General features: G+C 47.3%; 1 protein-coding gene across 2 annotated transcripts in view; it reads left to right on the forward strand.

The window, feature by feature from the left end:
- Nucleotides 1-11,411: 11,411 nt before the first annotated feature.
- LOC143807495 (adenylosuccinate synthetase isozyme 2) overlaps nucleotides 11,412-25,212 on the forward strand; it is a 95,732-nt gene continuing 81,931 nt past the window's right edge. Inside the window, exons 1-4 of one of the 2 annotated variants that reach the window (XM_077289108.1) lie at nucleotides 11,412-11,538; nucleotides 11,616-11,803; nucleotides 16,837-16,939; nucleotides 23,355-23,423. In XM_077289108.1, the coding sequence (XP_077145223.1) occupies nucleotides 11,621-11,803; nucleotides 16,837-16,939; nucleotides 23,355-23,423 (355 nt within the window). In that variant the 5' untranslated portion in view covers nucleotides 11,412-11,538; nucleotides 11,616-11,620. The remainder of the gene's footprint in view (nucleotides 11,539-11,615; nucleotides 11,804-16,836; nucleotides 16,940-23,354; nucleotides 23,424-25,212) is intronic. The other variant, XM_077289109.1, reaches the window with a different exon arrangement.

Raw genomic sequence — 25,212 nt, forward strand, 5'->3', positions numbered from 1 at the left:
ATATAAAAAATAATGAAGATTATACTCACCTCATCCTGATTCCCGGCACCGCAGCCTCAGTCTTCTCTTCTGGCCTGCAGAACTACATGAGACAATGATGTCACCGAGCCACCTGAGGTCTCGGAAACCATGGCCTGTGACTTATGAGACAGACTGATGCACATGGTCGTGTCTGCCGCTGTGTGCCCATATTTTGAGAAGCCGCTGTGTGCACAATGCTCTGAGAATCCCCTCTGTACTCATACCCAGAGAAGTTGCTGTATGCTCATACCCCAAGATGCCGCTGTGTGCGCATACCCCGAGAGGCCGCTGTGTGCTCATTCCCCGAAAAAACGCTATGTTCCCATACCCCGAGAAGCTGCTGCGTGCACATATTCTGAGAAGCCACTGTGTGCCCATACCCTGAGAAGCTGCTGTGTGCACACATACCGAGAAGCCGCTGAGTGCCCATATTCTGATAAGCTGCTGTGTGCCCATACCGTGAGAAGCCGCTGTGTGCACAATGCACTCAGAAGCCCCTCTGTACCCATACCCAGAGAAGTTGCTGTGTGCTCATACCCTGAGAAGCCTCTGTGTGCCCATATCCCGAGAAGCCGCTGAGTGCCCATATCCCGAGAAGCTGCTGTGTGCCCATACGCTGAGAAACCGCTGTGTGCCCATATCCCGAGAAGCCGCTGAGTGCCCATATCCCGAGAAGCTGCTGTGTGCCCATACGCTGAGAAACCGCTGTGTGCCCATATCCCAAGAAGCTGCTGTGTGCATATACAGTATTCTGAGAAGCTGCTGTGTGCATATATTCTGAGAAGCTGCTGTGTGCCCATTCGCCGCAAAGCTGCTGTGTGCCCATACGCCGAGAAGCCGCTGTGTGCTTATACTCCAAGAAACCGCTGTGTGCCCATATCCCGAGAAGCTGCTGTGTGCATATATTCTGAGTAGCTGCTGTGTGCATATATTCTGAGAAGCTGCTGTGTGCCCATATGCCGAGAAGCAGCTGTGTGCCCATACCCTGAGAAGCCGCTGTGTGCCCATACCCCGAGAAGCCGCTGTGTGCCCATACCCCAAGAAGCCGCTGTGTGCCCATATCCTGAGAAGCCGCTGTGTGCCCATATTCTGAGAAGACGCTGTGTGCCCATACCCCGAGAAGCCGCTGTGTGCCCATACCCCAAGAAGCCGCTGTGTGCCCATATCCTGAGAAGCCGCTGTGTGCCCATATTCTGAGAAGACGCTGTGTGCACACATACCCTAAGGGTATGTGCACACGTTGCGGATTTTGCTGCGGATTTTTCCGCAGCAGATTTGGAAAATCCGCAGTGCAAAACCACTGCGGTTTTCACTGCGAATTTTCATGCGGTTTCTTCTGCGGATTCCTCTGCGGGTTTTCAACTGCACTTTCCTATTGGTGCAGGTTGAAAACCGCTGCGGAATCCGCAGAAAGAAGTGACATGCTCCTTCTTTTTTTCCGCAGCGAATCCGCGCGGAATTTTCCGCAGCATGTGCACTGTGGTTTTTGTTTTCCATAGGGTAACTTTGTACTGTACCCCGCATGGAAAACTGCTGCGGATCCGCACCGTCAAATCCGCTGCGGATTCGCAGAAACCGCAACGTGTGCACGTAGCCTAAGAAGCCGCTGTGTACCCATGTCCTGAGAAGCTGTTGTGTGCTCATACCCCGAGAAGTTGCTGTGTGCACTTACCCCGAGAAGCTGCTGTGTGCACATAAGAAGCCACTGTGTGCCGATACCCCGAGAAGCTGCTGTGTGCCCATATCATGAGAAGCCACTGTGTGCACATACACCTAGAAGCTGCTGTGTGCCCATACCCCGAGAAGCCGCTGTGTGCCCATATTCTGAGAAGCTGTGGTGTGCACACTTACCCTAAGAAGCCGCTGTGTGCCCATGTACTGAGAAGCCGCTGTGTGCCCATATTCGGAGAAGCCGCTGTGTGCAGAATGACCTGAGAGGCCGCTGCGGTGTGCATACATGCCCAAATTTAAGGACTGTGCAGGAAATAACTGTAGGGTTGGTGGCAATCTGTGAGAAGCCACTGTGTGCCCATACCCCGAGAAGTTGCTGTGTGCACAAACCCCGAGAAGCTGCTGTGTGCCCATATCATAAGCCGCTGTGTACCCATACCCCGAGAAGGTGCTGTGTGCCCATATCATGAGAAGCCACTGTGTGCACATACCCCAAGAAGCAGCTGTGTGCCCATACCCCAAGAAGCCGCTGTGTGCCCATACCCCGAGAAGCCGCTGTGTGCCCATATCCCGAGAAGCCGCTGTGTGCCTATATTCTGAGAAGCCGCGGTGTGCACACATACCGAGAAGCCGCTGTGTGCCCATGTACTGAGAAGCCGCTGTGTGCACATATTCTGAGAAGCCGCAGTGTGCATAATTACCCAAATTTAAGGACTTTGCAGGAAATAACTGTAGGGTTGGTGGCAACCAGTGAGAAGCCGCTGTGTGCCCAGTGCCCTAAAAAGCGGCTGTATGTCCATACCCGGAGAAGACGCTATGTGCCCATATTCTGAGAAGATGCTGTGTGCCCATATTCTGAGAATCCAATGTGTGCCTATATACTGAGAAGCCGCTGTGTGCCCATAATCTGAGAAGCCACTGTGTGCCTATATTCTGAGAAGCCGCTATCTGCTCATATTCTGAAAAGCCACTGTGTGCCCATATTCTGAGAAGCCGATGTGTGCCCATATCCTGAGAAACCGCTGTGTGCCCATATTCTGAGAAGTTGATGTGTGCCCATATTCTTAGAAGCCACTGTGTGCCCATATTCTGAGAAGCTGCTGTGTGCCCATATGTCCATATTGAGAAGATGCTGTGTGCCCATATCCTGAGAAGCCGCTGTGTGCCCATACCCTGTGAAGCCGCTGTGTGCCCATACCTGATAAATGCTGTGTGAATATACCAAGAAGCCGATGTGTGCAGAATGCCCTGAGAAGCCCCTCTGTACCCATACTCCGAGAAGCCGCTGTGTGCGCATTCCCAGAAAAAATGCTGTGTACGAATACCTCCTGAAGCTGCTGCGTGCACATATTCTGAGAAGCCGCTGTGTGCCCATACCATGAGAAGCAGCTGTGTGCACACATACCATGAGAAGTCGCTGTGTGCCCATATTCTGAGAAGCCGCTGTGTGCCCATACCCTGAGAAGCCGCAGGGTGAAAAATGCCCTGAGAAGCCCCTCTGTACCCATACCCAGGAAAGCAGCGGTGTGCACATATATATATATATACACACACACATATATACTGTATACCCTGAGTAGCCGCTGTGTACACATACCCTGAGAAGCCGCGGTGTGCACATAGAATCTGAGAAGCCGCAGTGTGCACATATACCCTGAGAAGCCGCAGTGTGCACATATACCCTGAGAAGCTGCTGTGTGCACATATACCCTGAGAAGCCGCAGTGTGCACATAGAATCTGAGAAGGTGCAGTGTGCACATATACCCTGAGAAGCTGCAGTGTGCACATATACCCTGAGAAGCCGCTGTGTGCACATATACCCTAGGAAGCCGCTGTGTGCACATATACCCCAAGAAGCCACAGTGTGCACATATACCCTGAGAAGCTGCTGTGTGCACATATACCCTGAGAAGCCGCAGTGTGCACATATACCCTGAGAAGTCGCTGTGTGCACATATACCCTGAGAAGCCGCAGTGTGCACATATACCCTGAGAAGCCGCAGTGTGCACATATACCCTAGGAAGCCGCTGTGTGCACATATACCCTGGGAAGGCGCAGTAGGCACAGATACCCTGAGAAGGCGCAGTGTGCACATACAGGTCCTTCTCAAAAAATTAGCATATAGTGTTAAATTTCATTATTTACCATAATGTAATGATTACAATTAAACTTTCATATATTATAGATCCATTTTCCACCAACTGAAATTTGTCAGGTCTTTTATTGTTTTAATACTGATGATTTTGGCATACAACTCCTGATAACCCAAAAAACCTGTCTCAATAAATTAGCATATTTCACCCGACCAATCAAATAAAAGTGTTTTTTAATACCAAACAAAAAAAACATCAAATAATAATGTTCAGTTATGCACTCAATACTTGGTCGGGAATCCTTTGGCAGAAATGACTGCTTCAATGCGGCGTGGCATGGAGGCAATCAGCCTGTGACACTGCTGAGATGTTATGGAGGCCCAGGATGCTTCAATAGCGGCCTTAAGCTCATCCAGAGTGTTGGGTCTTGCGTCTCTCAACTTTCTCTTCACAATATCCCACAGATTCTCTATGGGGTTCAGGTCAGGAAAGTTGGCTGGCCAATTGAGCACAGTAATACCATGGTCAGTAAACCATTTACCAGTGGTTTTGGCACTGTGAGCAGGTGCCAGGTCGTGCTGAAAAATGAAATCTTCATCTCCATAAAGCATTTCAGCTGATGGAAGCATGAAGTGCTCCAAAATCTCCTGATAGCTAGCTGCATTGACCCTGCCCTTGATGAAACACAGTGGACCAACACCAGCAGCTGACATGGCACCCCACACCATCACTGACTGTGGGTACTTGACACTGGACTTCAGGCATTTTGGCATTTCCTTCTCCCCAGTCTTCCTCCAGACTCTGGCACCTTGATTTCCGAATGACATGCAAAATTTGCTTTCATCAGAAAAAAGTACTTGGGACCACTTAGCAACAGTCCAGTGCTGCTTCTCTGTAGCCCAGGTCAGGCGCTTCTGCCGCTGTTTATGGTTCAAAAGTGGCTTTACCTGGGGAATGCGGCACCTGTAGCCCATTTCCTGCACACGCCTGTGCACGGTGGCTCTGGATGTTTCCACACCAGACTCAGTCCACTGCTTCCTCAGGTTCCCCAAGGTCTGGAATCGGTCCTTCTCCACAATCTTCCTCAGGGTCCGGTCACCTCTTCTCGTTGTACAGCGTTTTCTGCCACATTGTTTCCTTCCAACAGACTTACCATTGAGGTGCCTTGATACAGCACTCTGGGAACAGCCTATTTGTTGAGAAATTTCTTTCTGGGTCTTACCCTCTTGCTTGAGGGTGTCAATGATGGCCTTCTTGACATCTGTCAGGTCGCTAGTCTTACCCATGATGGGGGTTTTGAGTAATGAACCAGGCAGGGAGTTTTTAAAAGCCTCAGGTATCTTTTGCATGTGTTTAGAGTTAATTAGTTGATTCAGAAGATTAGGGTAATAGGTCGTTTAGAGAACCTTTTCTTGATATGCTAATTTATTGAGACAGGTTTTTTGGGTTTTCAGGAGTTGTAGGCCAAAATCATCAGTATTAAAACAATAAAAGACCTGACAAATTTCAGTTGGTGGATAATGAATCTATAATATATGAAAGTTTAATTGTAATCATTACATTATGGTAAATAATGAAATTTAACACTATATGCTAATTTTTTGAGAAGGACCTGTATACCCTAGGAAGCCGCTGTGTGCACATATACCCTGGGAAGCAGCAGTGTGCACATATACCCGGAGAAGCTGCTGTGTGCACATATACCCTGAGAAGCCGCAGTGTGCACATATACCCTGGGAAGGCACAGTGTGCACATATACCCTGGGAAGGTGCAGTGTGCACATATACCCTGGGAAGGTGCAGTGTGCACACATACCCTGGGAAGGTGCAGTGTGCACATATACCCTGAGAAGCCGCTGTGTGCACATATACCTTAGGAAGCCGCTGTGTACACATATACCCTGAGAAGCCGCAGTGTGCACATTTACCCTGAGAAGCTGCAGTGTGCACATATACCCTGAGAAGCCGCTGGGTGCACATATACCCTGGGAAGCCGCAGTGTGCACATATACCCTGAGATGCCGCTGTGTGCACATACACCCTGAGAAGCCGCTGGGTGCACATATACCCTGGGAAGCAGCTGGGTGCACATATACCCTGAGAAGCCGCTGGGTGCACATATGCCCTGGGAAGCCGCTGTGTGCACATATACCCTGGGAAGCCGCTGTGTGCACATATACCCTGGGAAGCAGCTGTGTGCACATATACCCTGGGAAGCAGCTGTGTGCACATATACCCTGAGAAGCCGCTGGGTGCACTTATACCCTGGGAAGCAGCTGTGTGCACATATACCCTGGGAAGCCGCTGTGTGCACATATACCCTGGGAAGCCGCTGTGTGCACATATACCCTAGGAAGCAGCTGTGTGCACATATACCCTGAGAAGCCGCTGGGTGCACTTATACCCTGGGAAGCAGCTGTGTGCACATATACCCTGGGAAGCCGCTGTGTGCACATATACCCTGGGAAGCAGCTGTGTGCACATATACCCTGGGAAGCAGCTGTGTGCACATATACCCTGAGAAGCCGCAGTGTGCACATATACCCTGGGAAGGCACAGTGTGCACATATACCCTGGGAAGCAGCTGTGTGCACATATACCCTGAGAAGCCGCAGTGTGCACATATACCCTGGGAAGGCACAGTGTGCACATATACCCTGAGAAGCCGCTGTGTGCACATATACCCTGGGAAGCAGCTGTGTGCACATATACCCTGGGAAGCAGCTGTGTGCACATATACCCTGAGAAGCCGCTGTGTGCACATATACCCTGAGAAGCCGCTGTGTGCACATATACCCTGAGAAGCCGCTGTGTGCACATATACCCTGAGAAGCTGCAGTGTGCACATATACCCTGAGAAGCCGCTGTGTGCACATATACCCTGGGAAGCAGCTGTGTGCACATATACCCTAGGAAGCAGCTGTGTGCACATATACCCTGAGAAGCCGCTGGGTGCACATATACCCTGGGAAGCCGCTGGGTGCACATATACCCTGAGAAGCCGCTGTGTGCACATATACCCTGAGAAGCCGCTGTGTGCACATATACCCTGAGAAGCCGCTGTGTGCACATATACCCTGGGAAGCCGCTGTGTGCACATATACCCTGGGAAGCAGCTGTGTGCACATATACCCTGAGAAGCCGCTGTGTGCACATATACCCTGGGAAGCAGCTGTGTGCACATATACCCTAGGAAGCAGCTGTGTGCACATATACCCTGAGAAGCCGCTGGGTGCACATATACCCTGAGAAGCCGCTGTGTGCACATATACCCTGGGAAGCCGCTGGGTGCACATATACCCTGAGAAGCCGCAGTGTGCACATATACCCTGGGAAGCCGCAGTGTGCACATATACCCTGGGAAGCCGCTGTGTGCACATATACCCTGAGAAGCCGCTGTGTGCATATATACCCTGGGAAGCCGCTGGGTGCACATATACCCTGGGAAGCCGCTGTGTGCACATATACCCTGGGAAGCCGCTGTGTGCACATATACCCTGAGAAGCCGCTGTGTGCATATATACCCTGGGAAGCCGCTGTGTGCACATATACCCTGGGAAGCCGCTGTGTGCACATATACCCTGAGAAGCCGCTGTGTGCATATATACCCTGAGAAGCCGCTGTGTGCACATATACCCTGGGAAGCCGCTGTGTGCACATATACCCTGAGAAGCCGCTGTGTGCACATATACCCTGAGAAGCCGCTGTGTGCACATATACCCTGGGAAGCAGCTGTGTGCACATATACCCTAGGAAGCAGCTGTGTGCACATATACCCTGAGAAGCCGCTGGGTGCACATATACCCTGAGAAGCCACTGTGTGCACATATACCCTGGGAAGCCGCTGGGTGCACATATACCCTGAGAAGCCGCAGTGTGCACATATACCCTGGGAAGCCGCAGTGTGCACATATACCCTGTGAAGCCGCTGTGTGCACATATACCCTGAGAAGCCGCTGTGTGCACATATACCCTGAGAAGCCGCTGTGTGCACATATACCCTAGGAAGCAGCTGTGTGCACATATACCCTGGGAAGCAGCTGTGTGCACATATACCCTAGGAAGCAGCTGTGTGCACATATACCCTGAGAAGCCGCTGGGTGCACATATACCCTGGGAAGCCGCTGTGTGCACATATACCCTGGGAAGCCGCTGGGTGCACATATACCCTGGGAAGCCGCTGTGTGCACATATACCCTGGGAAGCCGCTGTGTGCACATATACCCTGAGAAGCCGCTGTGTGCATATATACCCTGGGAAGCCGCTGTGTGCATATATACCCTGGGAAGCCGCTGTGTGCACATATACCCTGGGAAGCCGCTGTGTGCACATATACCCTGAGAAGCCGCTGTGTGCACATATACCCTGGGAAGCCGCTGTGTGCACATATACCCTGAGAAGCTGCTGTGTGCACATATACCCTGGGAAGCCGCTGTGTGCACATACACCCTGAGAAGCCGCTGTGTGCACATATACCCTGGGAAGCCGCTGTGTGCACATATACCCTGAGAAGCCGCTGTGTGCACATATACCCTGAGAAGCCGCTGGGTGCATATATACCCTGGGAAGCCGCTGTGTGCACATATACCCCGAGAAGCCGCAGTGTGCACATATACCCTGGGAAGCCGCTATGTGCACATATACCCTGGGAAGCCGCAGTATGCACATATACCCTGGGAAGCCGCTGTGTGCACATATACCCTGGGAAGCCGCAGTGTGCACATATACCCTGGGAAGCTGCAGTGTGCACATATACCCTGGGAAGCAGCTGGGTGCACATATACCCTGGGAAGCCGCTGTGTGCACATACAGGTCCTTCTCAAAAAATTAGCATATAGTGTTAAATTTCATTATTTACCATAATGTAATGATTACAATTAAACTTTCATATATTATAGATTCATTATCCACCAACTGAAATTTGTCAGGTCTTTTATTGTTTTAATACTGATGATTTTGGCCTACAGCTCCTGATAACCCAAAAAACCTGTCTCAATAAATTAGCATATTTCAACCGTCCAATCAAATAAAAGTGTTTTTTAATAACAAACAAAAAAACCATCAAATAATAATGTTCATTTATGCACTCAATACTTGGTCGGGAATCCTTTGGCAGAAATGACTGCTTCAATGCGGCGTGGCATGGAGGCAATCAGCCTGTGACACTGCTGAGATGTTATGGAGGCCCAGGATGCTTCAATAGCGGCCTTAAGCTCATCCAGAGTGTTGGGTCTTGCGTCTCTCAACTTTCTCTTCACAATATCCCACAGATTCTCTATGGGGTTCAGGTCAGGAGAGTTGGCAGGCCAATTGAGCACAGTAATACCATGGTCAGTAAACCATTTACCAGTGGTTTTGGCACTGTGAGCAGGTGCCAGGAAGCATGAAGTGCTCCAAAATCTCCTGATAGCTAGCTGCATTGACCCTGCCCTTGATGAAACACAGTGGACCAACACCAGCAGCTGACATGGCACCCCACACCATCACTGACTGGGTACTTGACACTGGACTTCAGGCATTTTGGCATTTCCTTCTCCCCAGTCTTCCTCCAGACTCTGGCACCTTGATTTCCGAATGACATGCAAAATTTGCTTTCATCAGAAAAAAGTACTTGGGACCACTTAGCAACAGTCCAGTGCTGCTTCTCTGTAGCCCAGGTCAGGCGCTTCTGCCGCTGTTTATGGTTCAAAAGTGGCTTTACCTGGGGAATGCGGCACCTGTAGCCCATTTCCTGCACACGCCTGTGCACGGTGGCTCTGGATGTTTCCACACCAGACTCAGTCCACTGCTTCCTCAGGTTCCCCAAGGTCTGGAATCGGTCCTTCTCCACAATCTTCCTCAGGGTCCGGTCACCTCTTCTCGTTGTACAGCGTTTTCTGCCACATTGTTTCCTTCCAACAGACTTACCATTGAGGTGCCTTGATACAGCACTCTGGGAACAGCCTATTTGTTGAGAAATTTCTTTCTGGGTCTTACCCTCTTGCTTGAGGGTGTCAATGATGGCCTTCTTGACATCTGTCAGGTCGCTAGTCTTACCCATGATGGGGGTTTTGAGTAATGAACCAGGCAGGGAGTTTTTAAAAGCCTCAGGTATCTTTTGCATGTGTTTAGAGTTAATTAGTTGATTCAGAAGATTAGGGTAATAGGTCGTTTAGAGAACCTTTTCTTGATATGCTAATTTATTGAGACAGGTTTTTTGGGTTATCAGGAGTTGTAGGCCAAAATCATCAGTATTAAAACAATAAAAGACCTGACAAATTTCAGTTGGTGGATAATGAATCTATAATATATGAAAGTTTAATTGTAATCATTACATTATGGTAAATAATGAAATTTAACACTATATGCTAATTTTTTGAGAAGGACCTGTATACCCTGAGATGCCGCTGTGTGCACATATACCCTGAGATGCCGCTGTGTGCACATATACCCTGGGAAGCCGCTGTGTGCACATATACCCTGGGAAGCCGCAGTGTGCACATATACCCTGAGATGCCGCTGTGTGCACATATACCCTGGGAAGCCGCAGTGTGCACATATACCCTGGGAAGCCGCTGTGTGCACATATACCCTGGGAAGCCGCTGTGTGCACATATACCCTGGGAAGCCGCTGTGTGCACATATACCCTGGGAAGCAGCTGGGTGCACATATACCCTGAGAAGCCGCTGTGTGCACATATACCCTGAGAAGCCGCTGTGTGCACATATACCCTGGGAAGCCGCTGTGTGCACATATACCCTGGGAAGCAGCTGTGTGCACATATACCCTGAGAAGCCGCTGGGTGCACATATACCCTGGGAAGCAGCTGTGTGCACATATACCCTGAGAAGCCGCTGTGTGCACATATACCCTGGGAAGCAGCTGTGTGCACATATACCCTGAGAAGCCGCTGGGTGCACATATACCCTGGGAAGCAGCTGTGTGCACATATACCCTGGGAAGCCGCAGTGTGCACATATACCCTGGGAAGCCGCTGTGTGCACATATACCCTGGGAAGCCGCTGTGTGCACATATACCCTGGGAAGCCGCTGTGTGCACATATACCCTGGGAAGCCGCTGGGTGCACATATACCCTGGGAAGCAGCTGTGTGCACATATACCCTGGGAAGCCGCAGTGTGCACATATACCCTGGGAAGCCGCTGTGTGCACATATACCCTGGGAAGCCGCTGTGTGCACATATACCCTGGGAAGCCGCTGTGTGCACATATACCCTGAGAAGCCGCTGTGTGCACATATACCCTGGGAAGCAGCTGTGTGCACATATACCCTGAGAATCCGCTGGGTGCACATATACCCTGGGAAGCAGCTGTGTGCACATATACCCCGAGAAGCCGCAGTGTGCACATATACCCTGGGAAGCCGCTGGGTGCACATATACCCTGAGAAGCAGCTGTGTGCACATATACCCTGGGAAGCCGCTGTGTGCACATATACCCTGGGAAGCCGCTGTGTGCACATATACCCTGGGAAGCAGCTGTGTGCACATATACCCTGAGAAGCCGCTGGGTGCACATATACCCTGAGAAGCCGCTGTGTGCACATATACCCTGGGAAGCAGCTGTGTGCACGGTACCGAGTGTCAGGCTGGCTATACAAGCAGGGGCGCAGTGCCGACTGCTACTTGCATCTCCTGCTGTCGCTTTCTCTGAGTACCGCCAGATGGCGCTGTCTAAAGCCAAATCCCGCCGTAACAGGCAGGCGGCACACAAGGGGTTAGTTTCGTCTCGTCTCCCTTCCTAGCTGGTGGGTAAGTTACGAAAAGCCGCAGACATTCCACTTCGCCCGGCTCGTGCTGCTAGAGGTTTCTCCTCCTATGATTTAAAGGTGTCATGTCTTCGGGTAGCGGAGCGACGCAAGCAGCCATCATGTCTAACGGAGAAAGCCCGGCTGTCCCCCATCATCCTCTGCAGAACAAAGTGACCGTGGTGCTGGGAGCCCAGTGGGGCGATGAAGGGAAGGGCAAAGTGGTGGATTTGCTGGCCCAGGACGCAGACATCGTGTGCCGCTGCCAGGTGAGCTGTGGGCCGGGAGGGAGCCGTGTGATGGCGCCGTGACATGAGGGCGCAGTGTGGGACTGACAGGCTGCATGGCGCGCTGCACACGTGGGGGCCTGCACTGCTACGCGCCAAATGGACGGGAGAGGCGCAACCCCGGAGCCTGCGGCGGTGTGAATGCGCCTCTGCGCCGGCCTACTACCGCAGGAAAGACCGCAGCCATGTCCCTTCTCTGCCCCAGCCCTGACTTCCTACTTTCTGCCGCACAAGGACGAATGACTGATTCATGCTGTCATGGCCGCACGTCTACTGTTAATTTCCGGGCGGGGTTTTGTGTCAGGATTATTTCCAACCTGAGGTCATTCCTGGAGAGTGAAATAAAGTGTTTGTTTGTGGTGTGCCTGCGTCCAGCAAGGGGCGCTAGCATCCGTTCTGCCGCGCCTGGGTCCAGCAAGGGGCGCTGGCGTCTGTTCTGCCGCACAAGGGGTCCAGCAAGGGGCGCTGGCGTCTGTTCTGCCGCGCCTGCGTCCAGCAAGGAGCGCTGGCGTCTGTTCTGCCATGCCTGCGTCCAGCAAGGTAACTAATAGTGGAAATGACATGCACCCTTACTTAATAGGGACAGGTGCAGGCTGAACCTGGATGCTATCCAGTTGACCAATAAGTTCATAGAAAACAGCCGCACACAAATACTTGGAGTTTTAAATGCAAAAGGGAGAGTGATTTATTGTATTCACCACAGAAGTATAGAAATGTTGAGGTAACGTTTCGGCCCCATGGTGGGCCTTTGTCAAACCTCACTGTGGGTCCAGGCTGTAGGAGTCCCTGTGGTGATGTGACTCCTACAGCCCGGACCCGCAGGGAGGTTTGACAAAGGCCCACCACGGGGCCAAAACGTTACCTCAACATTTCTATACTTCTGTGGTGAATACAATAAATTACTCTCCCTTTTGCATTTAAAACTCCAAGTATTTGTGTGCGGCTGTTTTCTATGAACTTATGGGTCCAGCAAGGGGCGCTGGCGTCTGTTCTCGTGTGCCTGGGTCCAGCAAGGGGTGCTCGCGTCCGTTCTGCCAGTCTTAAGTAATGGAGGATGGCAGTGAAAGTCTTCGTTACCACCTGGTCAGTCCCTTGTTATATGAAATAGCCCCTTGTAGGATAATACAGTCTCCCTGGCCTGTACTGTTCCAGCAGTGCCAGGGCGTGAGTGATGTTGTAATGCCACGTGAGCTCTGTGGCCACTACTGGGCTGCGGCCTCTTGTTTCCCAGACACTTGGAAGCAGTGGGCGGGCACCAGACCTTGTGACCCCACAAATTGTTGGAATGGTGCGAGAGGGGATTACGGTATTTTTCTTACACGGGGGACTATTTAATGCAAGAGATGCTGACCATCAGGTAGTGGACAACCCCTTAAATATCACTGTATTGACAATGTCATTTTCTTCCAGCTTGAGGTGCTGCATTGTCTTAAGGTTGCAGTTGCTGCTCCACCTGCAGAATCGAGCCACCTTGCGCCAGTAAGGCATGCCCACGACGCAGCTCCCCACTTCTGCATTTATCAGACCTGCACAGCTGCCGCTCTGCAAAACTGTACTTGGGTCATAACTGACCCTGCCGAGCTAAAAGTTTGTTCCGGTAGCTTTTTGCGTCTTGCTGCCATAACATGGATGAAATCGCTTTGTCCTTGGTGACTAGATAAGGTTGAATGGCTCCGTCCGAGTCCTGTGTATTGGGGATTCCAACAGAAACCCTGAGGCAAAGCTCAGCTGAGAAGTGTGTGTGTGTGTGTGTGTGTGTGTGTGTGTGTACAGTTGGGTCCATATATATTTGGACACAGACAACATTTTTCTAATTTTGGTTATAGACATTACCACAATGAATTTTAAACAAAACAATTCAGATGCAGTTGAAGTTCAGACTTTCAGCTTTCATTTGAGAGTATCCACATTAAAATTGGATGAAGGGTTTAGGAGTTTCAGCTCCTTAACATGTCCCACCCTGTTTTTTAAAGGGACCAAAAGTAATTGGACTGATTAAATAATTTTAAATAAAATGTTCATTTCTAGTACTTGGTTGAAAACCCTTTGTTGGCAATGACTGCCTGAAGTCTTGAACTCATGGACATCACCAGACGCTGTGTTTCCTCCTTTTTGATGCTCTGCCAGGCCTTCACTGCGGTGGTTTTCAGTTGCTGTTTGTTTGTGGGCCTTTCTGTCTGAAGTTTAGTCTCTAACAAGTGAAATGCATGCTCAATTGGGTTGAGATCAGATGACTGACTTGGCCATTCAAGAATATTCCACTTCTTTGCTTTAATAAACTCCTGGGTTGCTTTGGCTTTATGTTTTGGGTCATTGTCCATCTGTAGTATGAAACGACGACCAATCAGTTTGGCTGCATGTGGCTGGATCTGAGCACACAGTATGGCTCTGAATACCTCAGAATTCATTCGGCTGCTTCTGTCCGGTGTCACATCATCAATAAACACTAGTGACTCAGTGCCACTGGCAGCCATGCATGCCCAAGCCATCACACTGCCTCCGCCGTGTTTTACAGATGATGTGGTATGCTTTGGATCATGAGCTGTACCACGCCTTCGCCATACTTTTCTCTTTCCATCATTCTGGTAGAGGTTGATCTTGGTTTCATCTGTCCAAAGAATGTTCTTCCAGAACTGTGCTGGCTTTTTTAGATGTTTTTTAGCAAAGTCCAGTCTAGCCTTTTTATTCTTGATGCTTATGAGTGGCTTGCACCGTGCAGTGAACCCTCTGTATTTACTTTCATGCAGTCTTCTCTTTATGGTAGATTTGGATATTGATACGCCGACCTCCTGGAGAGTGTTGGTCACTTGGTTGGCTGTTGTGAAGGGGTTTCTCTTCACCATGGAGATTATTCTGCGATCATCCACCACTGTTGTCTTCCGTGGGCGCCCAGGTCTTTTTGCATTGATGAGTTCACCAGTGCTTTTTCTTTCTCAGGATGTACCAAACTGTAGATTTTGCCACTCCTAATATTGTAGCAATTTCTCGGATGGGTTTTTTCTGTTTTCGCAGCTTAAGGATGGCTTGTTTCACCTGCATGGAGAGCTCCTTTGACCGCATGTTTACTTCACAGCAAAACCTTCCGAATGCAAGCACCACACCTCAAATCAACTCCAGGCCTTTTATCTGCTTAATTGAGATTGACATATCTATATCTATCACTGCACACGTACAAGTTGAAAGATATGCTTCAAGTGAGGGTTTATTTATAGTGATTGGTGAAGCGACAGGCATACAGGTTGGTCACATACAATCAGTTGTGGTGTGGAGCACTCCACTGATGTGTCAGCACCTACCATTGTGCCACCAACGAATAGCAACTGCTCCACACCACAATTGATTGTATGTGACCAACTTCAGGCAGCATTTGGGAACAGATCCCTGTGTGTAACCCTACATGTGTGTGTACAGGACCCAGAACTCAGATTGCTTTCCTCTACACAGGATCAACCTGTATGATTGGGGGTGTATCTTAAATGTATGATCGACCTCAACAACCACACTACAGGGACATTACTGCTTTTGACCTATGATGCACCGCTAAAAGGGCGACTATGTGATCAAGGCCACTAACTGGCCGAAACGTAATTTGCCTGTCGCTTCACCAATCACTATAAATAAACCCTTACTTGAAGCCTATCTTTCAACTTGTACGTGTGCAGTGATTACATGAACTATTGTCTACGAGACCATTGGCTCCTTTCACTAGCACCGTTATACCAATCTGAGTTGACTGCTAGCCATTTACCTTTCCTATATGGTCTGATCCTACTGGCAGATTTTCTTTTAAAAGCTCGACAATCCCTCATTTTATAAATGCTGCCAAAATCACTATTGCAAGACACTGGAAGGCTACATATCCCTCTTCCTTACTAGATGGGACCAATGAGCTGAACCTTATGTTCACATTAAAAAACGATTTGTCTCGTACCAGAAATAAAACAAAAAAATCTTCCAACACTTTAACAAATGGTTCATATTTCAAAGCTTAACGTCTGGAATCAGTATCAAAATTGTAGGTACGGTACTTTAATTTTAACTCCCGTTGACAAAGGAACATTACACTATTTATCTGTTGGCTGTACCCTTGCAATACACATCCTATTAACATTACAGCAGAACTCCCTATGCTTTCCTTTCTACAACTCCCATACTCCCATCCACCCCCAACCTCTGGCATGTTTGTTGTTTTCAGGACTGTTGAGCTTATAATTATGTAATGTCTTGTGTAACATGTTACTTTTTACGCAAGAATAAAGCATGCATATATTCCAATATACTCAACCACAAAGCTGGTGCTGCAGTCATAAAATCCCTTGCTGTTCTGCGCTGTGTGCACAAACATTTGTTCCTCATTGGTAAGTTATTCTGTTTCCTTTTTGCGCACCAATAGAAATAATCCAAATCTATCACTTGATGCTTAACCCCACTATGCTATCTGGACGTATATGACAGTTGTCGTCATATCATATTGTGCTCCATGACGGCTATACGAGCCATGCTGACTGCACGCTTCTGTGCCGGTGTTAACAGCCAGACCACTGCTGTAACTGCTAGGACGACGTTCTTGCTGACCCAAGCAGTTAAACAATTTGTATGCCGCTGTTAATAGCGAGAGCAGCGCATTGAAAGTAGGAAAGCACCCACTCTGTATGATTGTGGGTGCTGTAACCAGAGGCTTGATATGCACCATAGCCAAACATAGCTTGCTAGGGGTGAGGCTGGTGGTCTACCACACACAGCAGTGCTGTATTACTAATGTAATTGCAGGATCACATATTAAAGGTGAATGAAGGGATTTCGGAACGGGAGGTCAGTGGCGGCTACAGTGAGGCTCGGTGATGCAGACTGAGCGAGAAGCGATAGCGCCATTCACAGGCACACATAGCAACAGAAGTTAATTGCAAAAACTTATTTAAAAGTTTGAAATCAGTGGCCGAATTATACATTGTAGTGGACCACCGCTTTATCTCCTAAAATCATATGTTAAATATTTGAATTCTCTTTCCATGTAGGGTGGAAACAATGCAGGCCACACAGTTGTGGTGGATTCTGTTGAGTACGACTTTCATCTTCTGCCAAGTGGGATCATTAACCCAAAAGTTACTGCCTTCATAGGTAAGTTTGGGAGTCTTTTTTTTTTTTTTTAATTTATTTATTTTTTTGTGAAGGAGAGGCTTCTACATCAGCACTGTTCAAACTTTTTGTACTTGGGGCTTCACTTGATTGGCCAAGATAATGTCTGAGCATCGAAATCTGTAGAGGAAGTCATTACTAAGTTAAACATATCTTTCAAATGTGCCTCTCAAATCTAGTAAAACAATAAAATAAGTACAAAATAAGTTATATTGTTAAACTAAAAGTTTTTGTAGCCATAATAGATCTGTGCAGCATTTATCCACTTTTATGAAGATTGCGTTGCCAGTTGTGCCTCACTAACTTGGTCAGCCTCAAGGTTTGAGAAGCACTGCTATCTAATTAAGAATTTTTCCACTATCCATTGGATAGGGGATAGCGTTTGGAAAGTTATGGGATAAAAATGTTGCTTTAGCCCCAAATTTTGCCTTTTCACAAGGGTAACAGGATAAATTGAACCATACATTTTCTTTTTTGTGCAATTTCTCCAGAGTACACAGATGCCCCTTATGTGGTGGAGAACTAATCTTTGGGCATACGACAGGGCTCGGAAGGGAAGGAGCATCATTTGACTTTTGGAAAGCAAAACCTGGCTGGAATTGATAGCGGACACCATGTAGTGTTTTCAGAGCCCCTGATGTGCCTAAACAGTGGAACCGCCCCCCACAAGTGACCTCATTTTGGAAACTAGACCCCTCAAGGAATTTATCTAAAAGTGTGGTGTGCACCTTGAACCCACAAATGCTTCACAGAATTTTACAACAGTAACTGTGAAAATTAAAAAACAATTCCCACAAATTTTTGCTTTAGCCCCAAATGTTTTATTTTCACAAGGGTAGTTGGAGAAATTTCAAAACAAATTTTGGGGTCAATTTTCTCCTGAGTAAGCTACCGTATTTTTCAGACTATAGGACGCACCGGACTATAAGGCGCACCCAGGATTTAGAGGTGGAAAATAGGAAAAAAAATATTTGAAGCAAAAAAAATGTGGTAAAATATTTAATAACATAAATAACATACTATTATATGTGGTGTTATTATATATAATAGTACGTTATTATGTTGGAAGCTGCAGGACCAGTGTGGTGTCTGTATACTATATGAAGACACTGGAGGGTGAGTATAAGAATGGGGGCACAGGGCTTATAGTGAAAGCACCACTCCAGCACTGCAAAATAGCACTGGAGTGCTGCTTTAAAATCCCATGGGAGAACTATAACTCCCAGCATGCCCTGCAGATCCTATGACATGCTGGGAGTTATAGTTCACCAAAGGAGTGGCAGAGTGCTTTATTGTGTTTTGTAAAGACTAACCTCTTAATTGTGGGAGCCAGCCTGTGGTGAGGTAAAAGCTGGAGCATCCCATGGCTGCACACAGAGCCCTCTCTCTTGTTGCCTTTCCACAGCACACGCGCAGGACATAAGAGGAAACTGCAGATTCTAGGTGGGAGTCTGAAGGACCTATGATGATGTCAGAAGAGGGAGGGCTCTGAGCTGCCATGTGATGCTCCAGCCCGCCCACTTCTGACATCACACAGGTCCTCCTTGTGCACCACAGACAGCTCAGCGTCCAGCACAGGCAGGTATGCAGCGATCTCCTGGCCCCTGCTGCTGCTGCCTCCTCCCCCGGACACACAGATTCTCCCCAGAATCAGTGCTGGGGAAACTGTGTCGCTGCTTAAGTGCAGTATTCATTTGCTGCTCACCGCTCAGCTGATCGGTGGGCGGGGAGCCGCTAATGAATATTCACTGCACTTAATCTGCGGGGCCATGTGGTTTCCCCAGCAGCTGATTCCGGCAGCGGGGACATCCTGAAGTGGGATATCATTGCGATCCCACTCGCTGCTGCCCCCCCTCCCCACATGCTATATCCGTACTATAAGACGCACCCACACTTTCCTCCCAAATTTGGAGGAAAAAAGTGCGTCTTATAGTCGGAAAAATACGGTAATACTCCATATGCTGTTGGGGCGCACTGCCGAGCGCTAATAGAAAGGATTGAAATGCTGGCGAGTAGATTTTGCTAGAATTACTTTCGTGCGGTATGTCTGAGGTACGTACACACACACACACACACACACACACACACACACACACACACACACACACACACACACACACACACACACACACACACACACACACCTCCCTCGTATAGTGTAGAGGGTGCCACTATCATCATGTCATTTACTTAACTACAACACATCCCACCTTTCCTTGTATTTCACCACCAGCATGTTGTTGCTACTCTATGATTATAGATGCGTGTTTTCTGGGCAGCTGCGGGCTGCTATTTTTAGGCTGGGGGCCTATATCAATGGCCCCTTACCAGCCTGAGAATACCAGCCCCCAGCTGTGAGCTTTAGCAAGGCTGGTTGTCAAAAATGGGGGGATACCCACGCTGTTTTTAATTATTTAAATAAAAAAAAAAAGCGTGAGGACCCTCTATTCTTGATAACTAGCCTTGCTGACAGCTGGGGGTTGCAGCCCCCAGCTGTTAGTTTTGTCTGGCTGGTTATCAAAATTAGGGGGGACCCCACGCCATAATTTTTTTTTAATTTTTTTTTTTAATTATTTATAGTGCAGGAGCGGCAGATAAACTCCATCCGCTGCTCCTGCCCTCACTGTAATTACTGGCTGTAGGTGTCAGATGATGGGAGCAGGAGTCCCATCAGCTAACGCCAGTGATCAGAGGTGAAGTTTACACCTCCGATCACCGCTGAGCGCTCCCCACTGTCTTCTGTCTTCAAGTGAATGGGGATCGGGTCCACTCTGCTGGATGACAGGCTGTATGGACACATCATGCAGCCTGCCATCTAGATGTAGCAGAGCTGAGTGTGACATCACATCCGGCTGTCCATGACTTTTCTGCAGCAAATACGCTGCAAGAAAAGTCAACCTAGCGTATTTGCAGTGTTTTTTCACCATCCATTCAAGTCAATGGGTGGAAAAACGCTGAAAGAAGTGACATGCCCTATGTCAAAAAAATGCTGCAAAACACAAACTACTCATCACACAAAAACCCAATGTGTGTGTGAGATTTCTGAAATCTCATAGGCTTTGCCGGTACTGTAAAAAGCTGCTGAAAATTTGCATAAAAAACAGCAAAAACGCCCTGTGTGAACTTACCCTTAAAGTACTGTATATACTCGAGTATAAGCCAACCCGAATATAAGCAGACTCCCCACCTCCCCCCCCCAATTTTGCAACAACAAACTGGGTAAACTTATTGACTCGAGTATAAGCCTAGGGTGGAAAATGCAGCAGCTACCGGTAAATAATAAAAATAAATACCAATAAAAGTAAAATTGAGACATCAGGTTGTGTTTTTGAATATCCATATTGAATCAGGAGCCCCATATAATGCTCCATAAAGTTCATTATGGCCCCATAAGATGCTCCATACAGTTCATTATGGCCCCATATAATGCTCTATATAATGCTCCATGCAGTTCATTATGGCCCCATAGATGCTCCATATAGCATTGTGCCACATGTAATGCTGCTGCTGCACTAAAAAAAAAAAAAAATGACATACTCGCCTCTCGTCGCTGCCCGCTGCTCCTCAGCGTCCCGTCTCTCCGCACTGACTGTTCAGGCAGAGGGCGGCGTGCTTAGTAATACGTCATCGCGCCCTCTGACCTGCACAGTCACTGCAGAGGACGCAGAAGACGAGGCGGCGGTGGAACGCGGAAAGGTGAATGACATACTCACCTGCTCCCAGCGCTCCTGACGCGGTCCCTGCATGTCCCACGGTATCCGGGAGCGGCAGCTTCTTCCTGTAGTGAGTGGTCACGTGCCACCGCTCATTACAGTAATGAATATGTGGCTCCACCTCTATGGGAGTGGAGTCCATATTCATTACTTTAATGAGCGGTACCAGTGACAGCTGAACAGGGGAAGAAGCTGCAGCTCCCGAACACCGTGGGACACGCAGGGACCGCGTCAGGAGCGCCGGGAGCAGGGGAGTATATGACAGGCGTCGCTCCCCCTCACCTGCCGACTAAACCCCCCCCCCCCGCCTTCCATGACTCGAGTATAAGCCGAAAGGGGCACTTTCAGCCCATTTTTTTGGGCTGAAAATCTCGGCTTATACACGAGTATATACGGTAATCCAAAATGTTATACCTTTTTAAAATGGTACCAATAAAAGTTTCAAATCAGCCCACAAAGATAACGTCCCCTACTCAAGTCTGTCATCTGCTAACTAAAATAACAGGGGGTGTCTGTTAGTGGTAGCACAAAGTTTCTGTAAAAGCGCAGTGGCTCCCCCAAAAAGAAAACAGAAGGGGAGAACCCCATTGCATAACCCTCTCTAAGAGGCCATACAACTTGATGGATACAAATTATCAAAATAAATGAGGGTATTACAAGTGAAAAGTTTAAAAAAAATAAATAAATAAAAAAAAACATTTGCCCCTAATCTGCCAGTATTGCTTCTAATAATCAGTGACGTAGTGCTATATGACTGGCCAAAAGCACAGCATAGCGGTGTCGCAATATTAGTGACGTATCCCAGCCACTGTAGCGCAGTGTTCTCACCCAAATTACTCACTGTAACAATCGGCACTTATCATCACATAGCTTTAATTAAAAGCAATCTTGGATATAGCAGCATATTATTCAGTTATATTGCAGACTCTCCTATCAAGAGAGCGACAGAAGTATCTTACATCATTAATTAATAACCACTTAAATAGCGTGTTACCCAGAGAGTAGCACAATTATCTTGTGTCCGTGTTATTACTGAATACCGAATGGCTTTTATGTGAGTTACCCAGCTATGTGGCATACGATATGTAGTGTGGAGGATACGCTGTGTCCAATGTTTGTCTACAATATAACTGCTTAATATGCTGCTAAATCCAATATTGCTTTAATGTAAAACTATATGATGGTTAAGCGGTGATTGTTCCGGTGAGCAATTTGATGTTTCTGCTGTTCTGGCACTTGGGGACAAGTGGAGTCTGCAAGCTATTCTAGGAAAAGCTGTGCTTGAAAAGACAGATTGCTCGCCTTCTCTGTCGAGCCCCGCAGTGTGTCGAAATAGTATAACTTCATATGGAGTATTGTCATGTTCAGAAGAAATTGGATAAAATGTCTCTATGGCTAGTTATGAAATTTCCCTTTGTGAAAATGTAAAAACTGTGACTGAAGTATGTGGTAGTTTTTTTTTTTTTTTTTTTTTTTGCACAGCTCAATGTTATAAAATTCTGTGAAACACACTTGGTGTCAATATGCTCACTGCACTCGAAATTGAGTTATTGAGGGGTATAGTTTCTGATAGTCACTTATGGGGGTTCCTGTTCTGGCACCTCAAGGGGCTCTGCCAATGTGACATGACACTTCTGAGCTTTGCACTGTCTCAAAAGTAGTATTCCTTTACATAAGGTATATCTGTGTACTTGGGAGAAATTGCACGACAAATTATGGGGTCTGTTTTCGCTCATCAGCCCTTAACCCCTTAAAATCAACATTTTAGCAGAAAAATTTTTCTTTTTCATTCTCTGTCCACTGTTATAAAATTCCGTGTATAATCTGTGGGTTTAAAATGCTTATTACACCTTTTAGATGAATTTGTCTAGAGGTGTAGTTAAAAAATAGGGTCAAGTGGGGGGTCGCTTCTGCTTTGGCATCTGAGACTTTCCAAATGTCACATGGCGTCTGTAGTCTATGGTAGCAAAAATTGTGCTCCAAAAGTCAAATAATGCTCCTCCCATTCCGCTCTTTGTCATGTGCCCAAACCGTTGATGCCAACAACATATAGAGGACCTACTTGAGCAGTAGAGCCTGCATAACTAATTGTAGAGTCTAGTTTCTCCAGCTGCTCCTGTGAAAATTCAAAATTTGTGCCTAAAGCAATTTACATTTTTTATCCCCCAAGAAAAATTAATTTCTTGAATGTTCTAAAATTCTGTGAATCACTACTGGGTTTAAGATGCTCACTACACCTCTCACTTTCATTGAATACCGGTGAAGGAGGATCAGAAATCCGGCCATGATTTGTGTTCTCCAGGGTCTCAGAAACCCCTGGAGATTTTCAGACTCTGGGAGAGACGTTATACCCTTATGCCCGACTGCTGTTTTAAAATGATGACAAGGGAATAAAGCCCCTTAGTGGCCACCATTTTAATGCGTATTGGCGGTAATTAAGGGTTTAATGAACAACCATTCTAATCTTTGTAGGTCTCCTGCAGTCACAGGGATAGGCAAACATCTAAATAGATACAATTTGGTACCTTGGTTAAAGTGGACCCCCCCCCTTTATTTTTTCTTTCCCGATCACATCAACCCCGAGAGGGATAAGGATAGTGTCTTCCGACACTAAGTTAGTGGTCAAGGTGGAGCTGTGACATAATTCTATGTTTTTTTTTTTTGTTTTTTTTTAAAATTTTTAGGTAATGGAGTTGTTATTCATCTACCTGGTTTATTTGAGGAAGCTGAAAAAAATCTGAAGAAAGGGCAAGGTAAATAAACGTGTTTTTTTTTTTTTTCCTTTTAAGGCTATGTGCACACATAGGGAGGGTCCTCTGCGGGTTCTCCCGCAGCAGATTTGATAAATCTGCAGGGCCAAACCGCTGCGGTTATCCCTGCAGATTTATCACGGTTTGTCTTGCGGTTTCCGCTGCGGGTTTACTCTACTATTGATGCTGCATATTGCTGCATATGCAGCATCAATAGTAGATGTTAAAAATAATTTAAAAATGGTTATATACTCACCCTCTGACGTCCCGATCTCCTCGGCGCTGCATGCAGCGGTCCGGTTCCAAAGATGCTGTGCGAGAAGGACCTTCGTGACGTCACGGTCATGTGACCGCGATGTCATCGCAGGTCCTGCTCGCACAGCAACCCTGTGACTGGACGGCTGCGTGCAGCGCTGAGAGGTGAGTATATCATTATTTATTATTTTAATTCTTCTTTTTTTTTTTTTTTTTTTTTTTTAACAAATATGGTTCCCAAAGCCAGGAGGAGAGTCTCCTCTCCTCCACCCCGGGTACCATCTGCACATGATCCGCTTACTTCCCGCATCGTGGGCATAGCCCCATGCGGGAAGTAAGCGGATCAATGCTTTCCTATGTGTGCAGAATCGCCGCGATTCTGCACAAAAGTGACATGCTGCGGAATGTAAACCGCTGCGTTTCTGCGTGGTTTTTCCCACCGCATGTGCACAGCGGATTGCGGTTTCCATAGGTTTACATGTAACTGTAAACGCAATGGAAACTGCTGCGGACCCGCAGCATCAAAATCGCTGCGGTTCCGCGGTAAAAACCGCAACGTGTGCGCACAGCCTTAATATCTATCCAGCAAATATTTGTTCTGCTTTTGATTTGCGTTAGTTTAATTATATTTGTGTGTGTGTGTGTGTATAATGCCCTTATCTACAAAGCATAATTTTTGTATCATAGCATGCACTTCTTGGTAAGAAATATGCCCTCATCACAGGCTCCATTGTAAGTTGGTCAGAATTGGATGCCACAATCCAGAAGTGGACAGAGCCTAAAATTGTTACACATTTTATATTCTTTTCTCATTGGCAACAATGGAGAACACAGCTCATTGGTAAACACCAAGCCACTAAGAGGCATGCTAGGTAGGAAAATCTGTCTCCACCTGGTGGATTATGCCCTCATGTCTGACCTTGGGTTAAGTCTAATGTCCCATAGGAGGCAGAAATGACATGCATCAGCACTTTCATGGTACCTTCAAATTTTTTTGACAAGAGTTTAGAAATAGATTCTGCTCCTAAACCCACAACAAATAGGTTTCTGACTGATTATAATGGGAAAAGCTCCTGTGGTGCACACAGTACTGGTTATTTTTAACATTTTCCAATTAAACCAATAGGAAGCTTATTCAGAGTATTTGAAGCAATTTTTAATTGATGATTTTGCAGTAAAATACGCTTCTAACTCCTCATAAAAAAATCTATGTGAACGTTCCCTGAAGAAGTCATACAGTCTCCACTCATGGTTGCCAAGAAGAATGGGCAGCGTTATCATCTGAGAAAGTAAAGAACCTCATCCACAACTACCACAAAAGACTTCAAGCTGTCATTGATGTTAGAGGGAGCAATACATGGTATTAAGAAATGGGGTATGTGAACTTTTGATCAGCGTCATTTGGATGTTTTGGGTTGTCATTGTTTTTTAAAAAGAGAAAACACAGTATGACAATAAATGACTTCACCAGCCACTAACCATGAGTGGAGAAAAAGTTTTGGTGTTTATCATTCATGTTCTCTGAAAAAAGGCCAAG

Source organism: Ranitomeya variabilis, chromosome 2 (assembly GCF_051348905.1).
Source record: "Ranitomeya variabilis isolate aRanVar5 chromosome 2, aRanVar5.hap1, whole genome shotgun sequence".
Classification (NCBI taxonomy): Eukaryota; Metazoa; Chordata; class Amphibia; order Anura; family Dendrobatidae; genus Ranitomeya; species Ranitomeya variabilis.